Source organism: Lepisosteus platostomus, chromosome 4, assembly GCF_059453375.1.
Source record: "Lepisosteus platostomus isolate fLepPlt1 chromosome 4, fLepPlt1.hap1, whole genome shotgun sequence".
In the NCBI taxonomy this organism is placed as follows: Eukaryota; Metazoa; Chordata; class Actinopteri; order Semionotiformes; family Lepisosteidae; genus Lepisosteus; species Lepisosteus platostomus.
Window position 1 is genome coordinate 26,006,254 of NC_142614.1, and position 12,047 is coordinate 26,018,300.

Genomic DNA, 12,047 nt, shown 5'->3' on the forward strand with positions numbered 1-12,047 from the left:
GAAATAAATACAAATTGTACAGAACAGGATTTTATGTGAAAGATTGAATGTTATTTTTTTTCTGTGTTTTGCTGGTTTTAGGTTTCTGCCAAAGTAAGAGGAGACAGAGAGTGTTTGAATGTGAAAACTCCCAGGCAAGGTATCTCTTCCTGTTAGCCCTGAGCGCAATGCAGGCTGAGTGGTCTCTGTGTGTGAGAGACCCCCACTTTGAGGAAGCCTGAAAAGTCTCTGCTGGAGCACATGTGGAAGAAATGAGTGAGGAACTCGCAAAATGGGAAGAATGAACAACCATAGGGACTCCTGTACTCATCTGCTGATTTCCAACAAGGGAGGACTGCCATAGAGACTGCAGCATCTGGGACAGTCGAGCTTTCTGATTTAATTTAACTCAGAAGCCAAGCTAATGCACCGCTGTCTGTGCGTGTGTGTGCACATTTACAGTATGTTTTGACTGTGGTCATTCCAGCTACTATGAGCAGTGTCTGAGAAATGTATCTGTCTTTTAAAGTGCCTGTATTTGGCTTGATTTTAAAAACCTTTTTCTCAGGATTGGTAAGTTATTTTATCCTTCAAGCTGTTGCTTTTGCTAAGGGCATGCGTAGCACAAATGAAAAACTTGAATGAGAACTGTTATAAGTAGAGACCAGTGTCTGTGTTTGGAAAACCTTAAATGTTATAAATGTTCTGTCTGCGTTGTGACATCTTGTTGAGATCATACCCACAATGTGCTCCAAAATCCTTTTTTAAGTCTTGGCTATGTACTGGAAACATTAATTGAAGCAGGGCAGGTTATTCTGTGAAAAAGTGTGTTTTTAACTTTATTTTACATGTACTGTAAACTACTTTACACAGTGATTACTGAGAGCTTAAAGTATTGTTTTCTCTGTCCTGTTCTATTAATGCACTCTCAATTTATGAGTGGATACCAAATGTTACTTTGGTGGCTTAATATTTTCAAGATACATTCTGAATTTAGTCCAGTTTCCTGTACCTTCAAGATCTTAATAGGTTAACTATGTTTGGTAAGGTTACACAGTACATGATTTCCAGATTTAAGCTAAAGTTGATGATAAACAAAATACAGTTTCTGCAGGATATCTGTATAGAGGGTTTGTTGGTTTTATTATTGTGAAAATATTTTTTCTAGGACCTATTTAACTGTGAGGCAGCTTATCCAGTATTGTTTATGAAATAGTAATACAGTACATGTGAGAATTTGCCTTGAATTTCTAGATCAATGGCAAATGACTAACAGTGGTTATTTCTAGCATCTCTACCATTCAGCTCTGTATTTCCAGAAGATACTTTGCTTCTGTTAGACTTTCACATATTTGTGATTTATATTCATTTTCTTTGTTTTTAGTTTGTATTTAAGAAGTGCTTAAAGAAATCCTACTTTTTTTGTAAATTAGTCCACAAAGCTTTGTAGTTTATTGACTTTAGATGAATAAATAACAGATTTTTAACACAACAAAATACTGTTGAATGTTTTAAATAATATAGCATCTTAAAACCAGTTTCAGTAATTTATAAATGTATAGTATTAAAAAAACGATATACATATAAATTGTCTATTAATATAGAAATAATCATGAAATTACATGTGCACAAGTGAAATAGATACTGCATACACATACTGTATATGAAGACGCATCTTTTTCCTAAAGAATGAGCTATCATTTTCTTCAGTATTGACCCACTGTGTACGGATGCTTATGACAACAAGAAAACATTGAAGAACCGCTGGTCTGTCCTCTGAAGATATGTTCTGTTGCCCTCGTAAATCGCTCCAGTGAGCTGTGTGTTGTCTCAGAGAGACGCACTGCAGAGAGCTGGGACAGAGCCACATGGTGGAGGCAGGACTGTGAAAATAGTGCCCACACAGTTTGTTTTACTCACAATAAAGAAAACTTGGCTGTGCGCCTGTGTATAACTGCCTCATGTCTTTGGATCATCGTTTCAGTACAGCTAGAGTCAAATATGTGAGGTGACATTGACCTCATGTTGTTATTTTAATAAAAAGAACGAAAATAGGACGAAAATGATACACACCTAATTTTCAGAAAAGTTAAACTAACATATTTGAAATTCAGTTTCTTTTGAATGTTCCTAAATTATTGGACGGGGTATATGAAGTTATAAATGATTTTTCCTGTTAATTTTTAAAAGCCAGCTCTTTACTTTGGTTTCACTGGAAACAAATCTATTTAACTCTTAGTAGAGGGGTGGTCTAATTTATTGCAGTCACAGCTGCTTTCCTCTCCTTGTTTGAGGACCACATGGTTAGACTGCTAAGACAATGCTTTGTTCATAGTGAAACAGTCGTTGCTGCTATTTTTATGAGTTCAAATGATCAATGAGGTAAAGGTGATCAAAACGGAACAAAAGACTGTATGGCTGTTCATACAGTATTGCATCATTTCCTCTTGGTTCAGTTTCAACCGAACGGCCCCAAATTGACTTGGCAGTTAAAATTTTTAGCAGGGCTTGTAAGTATTTATCTAATCAAAATGTTTACAGTCATTTTAACTTGCTTAAGCAAACCTCCTTTTTTCTGGGATCTTAATATCATACATGACACACAGCTGAGGTTCTTTTAAGTTCTGTTGTATGATTGTGGCAGCACTTGAGAGAAGTTCATGTTGGCCTGGGAAACCGTTATCAGGGCCTTCTATGTTTCAAGTGATGCTGTGCTGTAGGAACACCACAGTAACTGAGCCTTGACCATCATCAGCATACTCATACTGAAGTCAAAGGTATTGTAATCAAGGTATTTCAACTGATAACTGAATGTTCAAAAAAATTATAGGGTGTTTACAAAACGTTTATAGATAATATATCTTCCCAAGGTGGTATAACATTTATTACCTGAAGAAGACCCTAGAGCCGAAACATTGTTTCTATTTTCTATTCTATAGCATGGAATTAACTTGGAATTTACTTGTAATGATTATTATTGCAGCTACCGATTTTATTCAGGGTGTAGTCCATACTGTAGACCAGGGACATAGTACTTCACTTCCGGAGGTTTGTAGGGCTGTTCTAGTTTAGGTAATGTAAATGAGATCTAATTTAGCTCCTCTGGACATGTTCATGCTTGTCTTTGAGGGGTTTTGATAAGATTGCGTGTTGAAGGAGGGACAATCTGGGGCTCATATGCATTGCTTTATATAATTTGGTAACAATATGACAATCTGACACTTCTGAAACCCTCTCAGTGGGAGCTGACTTGCTGACTCCCACCAGCAGTCAACCCCTAGGTTGCTCTGTTTCTGCCCCAACCCCCAGGGTGGTAAAAAATAGGGGTGCCATTGCATAAGCTGGAGGAGTTGGATTACTTTGTGTCGAGATGGAACAGTACTATTGAATTCTTCTGTTTTGACTACAGCTTCTCAGGTTTTCTTGTTTTCAGCTTATTGTGCAACAGAATACTGGTTGCTTATAAACTCTCTGAACTCACATTAAATGCACTGAAAGTGGAACATTAAGATGATATATTTTGAAGATGTACTGTATTGAAGGCACAGTAGCTACAAAATCTTCTTCTTGCTTCTAACACATGTTTTCATGTTAACTAGACCCACGTTTTTTGAGCCCCTTGACCCGAGGACCAGTTCCTACTGGTTTTTACAGACATAGCCGGAGAACCACAGTTACAATAGGTGAATTCAATAGGTTTTATCCCATTGCCTTGTTTTTGGCCTAATCAGTCCTCCAATATAGAGGATCTAAGAGAGCTGGTTCCTGGTACAAAAAGGTTGTGGATCACTGAACTAAACCAATGAAGCACAAAAGAGAAGGTTAATAACAAAAAGAAGAAGAGCAGGCAGCACTAATAACTAATAAAGCATAAATAACCACCCTTTCTAGTTTTGAATGTGGCAGACATCAATATATACAGAAGGTTAAAATGTTGTTCTGTGTACAAGCAATCTATTACTAACTTGTTAATTTTATAGTGCAACTGCCACGAGTGGTCAGCTACTCTTTCTGTCCTTGTATTGGTATTGGTATTGATACTGGTGTTGTATTGGTATTGTATCTGATATAATTGCTTTTGCAGTATAATGAGACAGCATGAATATGCTTGTATTTTGGGGCTTCAAAGCAACAGGGAAACAAGAAATCCACTAAGATGTACACATATCTTATGAGTTAATTTTTAAAACGAATGAGTTATTTTAAAACGAGAACAGCTATACATAAATGATTCTCTTCTCTAAGTTTGGAATTCCCAGTTGCTGGAGATGTCGCACCAAAATGCAAACAGAAAAAAATAGATTTAGTGAAGCAGCATTTTTTGCCAGTTTAGTTCCTCAAAGTTTGCACTATTAGAAATGTAAACACATATCAGGAAGTAGGAAGAGTCACTAAGAATTTAATTCAATCAATTATTTAACCATGTATCCTAGGGTACGCGCTGTTAAAGTAAAACTTCTATGTTGTGAAGCAGGTGACAATTATATAACCTTTTGTTAAGCAGTATTTAGCAACAGCCTTTTCCAGCTGTGGAAGAGACAACAGCAGGGGTTTGTCCCTTAGAAGATATTAAAGACAACGTTCTAGCAGACTCCAGCCAATTAAACACATTCAGGATGATGTATAAGAATGATACAAACCACAAGGTTATGATGTCTAATCCATTGATAAATAATGTGCATGTAGAATTCTTTTTTTACAGTGATGTGTCACATAATTTAATAAATCGCTCATCAGATAACTCTAGGCACTACCTTAGACCTGGGCTCCGGTGTGATAATGGGACTATGGATTGATCTGGCTCACTGCACCCACTAATTTCTCAGCTAGAAAACTTTAAGAACAGTGCCAGACTGACCTAAAGGCTACAATGGCAAAGTAATGACTTAACTGGCAAAGCAATACCATATATCAAGAACTATATTGAACTTCAGTCTCCCTTTTCTTCCACAAGAACACTTAAGTGTGGTATGTATTAAAGGTTCCTCTTGCCTGAATATATTTTTTTATGTTTCATACACTGTAAGCATGGGGAAACCTTTTAACTCTTCTTCTAGTGCTGTCTGGGAGAGATGATACAATTTATAGATCAGAACAGTTGGTTGATACCCCTGTAGATTTGCTAGATTGCTGGATACCTTGGGCCAGGCTATGAAATGAGAAATCGTTCCCGTTTCTCATAAGATGATCTTGCAAATTTAGCAATAATGTAACATTTTTCAGCATTTAAAAGTTTCTGTAATTCTTAAGTTCTCCTTTTCCCTCAATTCGAAAGTATGCTATTTATAAGAGGCCACTAGGTCTATCTAGATTGTTTAGTTCTTAGTAGCGTGTATCTAAGGATATTGGCTTCAACTACATGATTGATGACATGTTCCCTTTGTGTGAAGAAATGCCTCCTGTTCTCAAAAGTTGTTTCAAATGTACTTTCCCATTAGTTTCCATTTATGTGTATCCTGGATCTTGCTCCTCTGTTGATTCTGAAGATGTACTCTGGATTGACGTTCTATTTGTTTTAGAATTTTGAATAATCAATTCAGTCATAGCCTTTGCTGTTCAAGAATTGGTCACTTTCAAATTTTAATATAATATCCCCTTACTTTTAATTTGTTTATAGAATTTGAGTAGTAAAACATCTAGTTAATATCTTGTAATCATTGGAGGAAAATTTTCCAAAATCTTCAGCCCTGGGCAAATATGTTCTATTTTGAAATTCCAAATATTTTTATTCTACAACAATATATTCCTGGTAAGAAGTGGTGGCACTGTGGCTAAGGATCTGCATCTGTGGCTGGAAGGTTGCTGGTTTGTATCCCGCGGCTGGCAGAGGAACCCTTCTCCGTTGGGCCCCTGAGCAATGCCCTTAACCCCATCTGCTCCAGGGGTGCCATATAAATGGCTGAAAATCTTAAATCTATCTTAGAACCACAGGGAACACTCATATAAACACAAATGGACAATTTAGAGACACCTAATCAGTATATCCTTGGGTGATGAAAGAAACCCAGAGCCCCTGCAAAAAACTCTCACGGACAACAAATACAGACTGAAGGTTCCTGTGCCCAAGGCCCACAAGCAGTCAGGTTAATATATACATATTATTTTCAGATAATGTATTTGTTCAGTTGGCTGCACGGTGGCACAATGGTTAGCACTGCTTCCCCATGGCGTTAGGGCCCCGAGTCCAATTTCTGGGATGCTCCCTGTGTGGAGTTTGTGTGGTCTCTTCTTGTTCACATGGGTTTCCTCTGAGTGTTCCGGTTTCCTCCCCACACGTGTTAGTGTCTGCATGTTGGTCTCTGTTCAGGACCTACAACAGACTGGCATCCCATCCAGGGTGTACCCCACCTCATGCCCATTGTTTCCCAGGCTAGCCTACGCGCCGGTGGGACCCTGAATTGGACGAGAGGTTATTGAAAGTGATGTGAAGGGACTTATTCAGCTTGAGCGGAAGTTGAAACTCACAGCTATATTTGTAGTTGCGCTACACTGCCTTAAGACAGTGATAATTGTCACAAATATCTGCTATTCAGACAGGAAGCTTTAAAGACAAATATCTTTGCAATTTCAGGACACATGGCAGGACAGATTTTATATGTAGAGGGTGTCAGAGAAAAAAACAAAATTCTAAGCAATGTATGAGAATCTACCAATGGATCCTGAATACAGCTATAAAGACTAATGTCTGAAAGTGGAGGCAATTGGAGTTGCTGCCTTGTTACCAAGGCTTTACTGTATGAGGGATAGTTCCAAGCTTTCTTGGCAGACAGATCCAAAAAGTGTTTCAGCACCTCAGTTTTGTTCATCATGAGCACTACTGTCAAATGTTAGACAGCTTTCCAGTGGTTTAGCTAACTAGCAGCTTAGTAATTAATACCTCCAAATCCTCAAACGCAGGTTAAATAAATGCACACATTTGAGTCTCCTCTCCTAGAGGAACAAAACAATACGATATGATAATACATTTTTGTCTAATTTCTCAGAAATTTGTTTTGCATCCAATCAGCTATGCTTTACATACATAAAAATAATTCAAACAGTACATATTAACTTTACATTAAAATAGATATAACATCACACAAAATCACACATTAACCCATACATAATCTTTATGCACTACTCTTATGTGAATTCACACAGCTTCCCAGAACAAGTAAGTTTACTTGCTCCGCAATACCTTAGCCCCTATAATAGCAGAATTAAAAAACTAAGTGATACATTTTGAATTGCAGTTCACCATAGGACTAGAATCATATACTGAATGTATTTTACCACCATTGCCTGGATCTTGATTCTTTAAACATTAGACTTAAAAATAACGTTCCTCAAGTAATTCATACTTATTTCAGCAGGCACGCAAAGTTAAGATCTTGCTTTGGTTCTATAGATAGTATACTCTTTTCAGTAGTTTTGTCAGACCCTAATAAATGCGATAGAGAGATTAAATGTATTGGAGGTTGTTTGGTGCAACTCTTCTAGCTAAGGCATTGGTAGTCTATCTATCAGGATGAGATTGACTGAACCCCCCTCATTTTCCCCAGGAATGAGTCAGGGAGCTGCTGCAAAGGTGTTGACGGGGAGGCAGAAAGGGTGTGAGAGAGAGTTGTGAAAGGAAAGTTTAAGATTGTAGTCCCTCCCCCTTAAGGTTTCTCCGGCTCTTCCTTTTTTGCCTCATTCCCCGCACCTGTTCCTTGTTCTAGTCCCCTTCCAGCTTCCCTTAAAAGCCAGGCGCTGACATTAATCCGGGCTCTGCATCTGATTTCCATATCATGCGAGCCCGGGACCTGGTTGTGCCTGGCTCTATTATGTTTTTAAGTTTCTTAAACTGTTCCTGTTCCCCTTGCCAGTTCCGACCCAGTTCCTGTTTTTAAATCCCTTGTCTTGGATGGATCACCTGGCCATGGACTTTTTCCCGTATTTTGGATTCGGTTATGGATTTATTCTTTGTATTGTTTGCCTCGGCCACACCTCCCCCATGCACCAGCGCACTTTGGACACGCCCCCCTGTTTTCATCCCCGTATTCCTGCATGACCTTTTTCCCCAGTGTTTCCTCACTACTTCGGATTGTGTTGTCCGCATAGGGTCTGGAAAGAACTGTTCGTGACAGTTTATGGAGGCGAGATATTTATACATAGGGGAGTCTAAGTAGGTGAGATTAGTATCTGATTTTCTTACCGAATTTCTGTCAGAAAACCCTATTAGAAAAGTACTGGGAATTTGTGAGACACAAACTTTGGGAGATGACCATGGACACGGATACATTATCTTATTTTTTGTGACATATCAAGACACACTGACCTTCTGGGAAGTGTTTCCCTTTCAAAACCAAACATAATAAAACACAAAATCAAAGACCTAATGCTCTCATTGAGGTTTTGTGTAAATGTTTAAAATGTCACTTTCTGTTTTTCTTTTTTTAGGGATGCAGGGATTGGAGCAATAATGGATTTGGCAATCACTTCTATCAGTGTTTTACTTCTCTATTTGTAATTGGATGTCCTCCACCTCCCTCCCCAGAGCAGTCCAAGAGATAATCTAATGTTGAGGAAATGGCTGATCATCATCAGGTCAAGACTTCCTTCCTCTTTATCCAACTGCGGTCACCAACTAAGGCATCTGGGCAAAAACGCCCTGCTGACACGACTTGCACAGCTGGCTTTGAAGAAAAGCTTTCTTTAGGTTTCAAAAGAAATGCATCAGCCTTGGCATGTGACCGTACAACGCCAGCAACCTCCTGCATGAGCAAGGAGAGACCAGATTGTCACTGCTGCGGGCAAGACGGTGACACTGGCAGCAGGAACGGGGAGAAAACATTTCAGTTTCCCATCTGGGCAAAACGCAACAGTAACCCTACAGAAATGAGCAAAGAAAGGCAAGCAGCTCCAGCACAGAGTGAGATCTCTGCATTCCATTCAGATGCTGACAGTGTTGGAAATACAAACTTCCTGAACCCAGCAGTGAGTTCTGACAATACCACAGTGCCTCTGAATGAGTCTCGGGGCTCAGAACTAAAGAGTGTACAGTCACAAGAAGCTGGTGAGCCTTTTGAATATATTTACTCCTCCAGCACTCATCCTCCTGCAGATGGAGACTACTCTTCCAGAGAACTGATATCACCCCCATCTCCCGAGAAGAAGGAAAGCGTCTGGTGGAAAGTCGAGGTCAACAAACCGACAGTAGTGGAAACACCGATTCTCTTCAGAAGCCCAGAGAGCAAGACCTTTACGTCAGCTGTGATCGAGAGGTCATTAAAATTACCTGGAAGTTACAAAAAGGCGAGACACATACGTTCTGCCATGACTTCACCTGCATCTCAGCCTTCCTTCTTGACAGGGGATCCGTCACTCTCTTTTGGAACACTTCAAAAGGTAGGCACATGCTCGCCCACTCTTTTAATATGAAACTATGTGGAAAAAGTGTACTGATGTGTCACTTCTACAGGAATAGGGTGCTGAGTTTGGAAAACTGTGAGCAGAATATTTTGTGAAATGTAGCCAATTGCTGCTTGAATTTATTCAAAGAGGTTTTTTGAAGCATTAAAAATGTGGAATTCTCTTTACCTGTCTATCTACCTTGAAATGGAGATGATATAGAGCAGTCCCTAAGCCTTTGGTTTCATAACTGACAGGTTAGAGGTTCAAGTCCCCGCTTCAAGACATTGCACCTTGAGAGAGGTACTTTACTCTTGTCCACACAGTGTAAGTGAGGACCAGCATTGCTGAGGCTAATCTGTATGGTGGACTGGTGTCTCATTTAAGGGGTGTCATCTGCTCTACAAGAAATAGATGGTACTGTGATTATCGCAAGTAAATATGATTAAATAAATAAATATAAATAAACAAATTATGTGTCACATAAAAGATGAATATGTTAATGCATGGCATAGGAACTTCAGGGTTTTCTTTTCTGGAATATTAAATTTATATGTAGCCAATGATGATATTAATGTAAAAAACTCAAATAGCAAACACCTGTTGAGTATGACAAGGATGGTACCAACTAAGTGAAATTCCTTTAGAAATGTCTAAATCCAAAAGGTAAATGACTAATTAAGAGTGCACCTACATTGTGACTTGAGAATCATTCAATTAAAGTTTATCACACATTTGTGGAAGATAAACACCAAGGGTTCCCCACCTTGATACACAGATAACTATGATAAGAGTTATCCGGCATTACTCACTGTCATTCCTACCAGCTAATGGTCTGGAAACAGTTCAATCTACAGCGGCTGGGAGGATTTTGACTTAAGTCATGTTTTCACTTATCAACAGTTATTTTTTCATGTGACAGTTCATATTTTCTCATACTCTTTCTGACTTTTACAATTAAAGTGCAGGTGTTTGCACTGGATCAAATATAAACTCTTTCTTTCTGCAAGGTCTTCTTTCTTTTCTGTTGTGGGCACACATGTGTACCTACACACACAACCTCGGTTCTTTCCTTCTGCTACTGTATATCACTTCTTTACTCTATTTAAATATTTGTTTGAAGACTTCAAGGACCACAACCACACGTTACTTTTTACTTGCATTGTAGTGATTACAAACTTGACGTGAGATTCTTACAGAATCATCACATACTGTTTCTTCCATGATCCATATTCAATATGCTTCATCACAATATGTTGCTTTTGTAATTTAAAATGACATGTTTCTGATCTGAGTTCAAATAAATTAAGGTTAAAAGCTGAGCTAAATCACTTACCTCCGCAATTGAATCTGTAATTCATTCTTCTTTAAAGAATGAATCATTCATCTTTTGCCTTACAGAGTTCCATCCATCCATTTTCTAATCCCTTTATTCAATACAGGGTTGAGGGCCTACTGTTATTCATCTGAATTAATTATTTGGTTTATGTTTTAATTTCAAGACTTGTAGACTTGATGTCATTTTGATATAAATATTTTGTTTTAATTGCTGATTTTATGTTTCTAATTTTCCAACTAATTACATTTTAAAACATGTTTCAGGAATTAACTTATATTACTTAATTGAATTATGTCATACTTTACCAGTTTAGTATCTTTTTTCTTTTGCTCTCTGGAACTGCTTTTGTGTTTAAGTAGCTAATGATTTTAATTAACCTTTGTTGATAGTCTGATCCTTCACTACATGGACTTCCTGTCTTTTTTTACTGTATTCATGGTTTTGCACCTTTCATGAAAACTATTTGCTAAAATATTCAGTCGTATATAATTAGAAGAAAAAGAAATATGTTATTTTTGGAATAACGTAACATACATTAGTGAAGTGCCCTGTTGAGTTCAGTTTGAATTCCTTTACAAATAGCAAACACTAAAAGTGTCCTACAATGTCCAGTAATGTATACAGTAGCTGATAAAAATATATTAATGTACATTAAACACAGCGATTCAATCCCAATTATTTAACACGTCATGAGCATAAGTACCTGTCCAATTTCTGCTGTTTTTAGAGTGCTGAATGGCAGCTAACCTCTGTGTAAGTCCAGATGTACAGTTAGTCAGAATACAGTATGTTCATTTGAACAAAGCGATCTTCCATTGGACTGTGGTACAAAAGGACACATGTTGTATGCTGAAGAAAAGCATTACAGAGCACCTTCTAGATTCCCACCTAGGTCACTGATGCGGATAATGCTGAATTTTGTGTTGCAAAATCTGATTTGAATATGGCGTGTGATTTTCCTAGAAAACAATACATGGAATTAAGTAAGTCACAGGTTTATTTGCTGGATGGATTTCATTGTCTCTTCAGTGCTGACTGAGGAGTAACAACATTTGTAATGGGCCCACTTAAAATTCTGCTGCCACTGTTAGAACAGGACTTTTCTTATGTACAGGTGTTTCCTTCAGTGAAAACCCTTCCTTTTCCTTTAGGCTTCAAAAGTTGCTGTGTGCAAGGGCTTTAATCTGAAATGTACAATTCTAAGACAAATGGCTCTGCTGCCTCAAATTCTAAAACATTTCTCAATTATTCATTGAGATAATGCTAAACTCTTTAATCGTGTGTTTTTTTTCTGAGGGGTTCTATGTCATTACTGTAAGCCCAAAGTAAAATATCACCCCCTTGTGTCAGTATTTAA

The 12,047-nt window shown here is 38.0% G+C and overlaps 1 protein-coding gene across 1 annotated transcript in view; it reads left to right on the forward strand.

The window, feature by feature from the left end:
• Positions 1-271: 271 nt before the first annotated feature.
• Positions 272-12,047, forward strand: part of psd3l (pleckstrin and Sec7 domain containing 3, like) — a 241,572-nt gene continuing 229,796 nt past the window's right edge. Inside the window, exons 1-2 of the mRNA XM_088629209.1 lie at positions 272-552; positions 8,401-9,348. Of these exons, the coding sequence (XP_088485335.1) occupies positions 8,530-9,348 (819 nt within the window). The 5' untranslated portion in view covers positions 272-552; positions 8,401-8,529. The remainder of the gene's footprint in view (positions 553-8,400; positions 9,349-12,047) is intronic.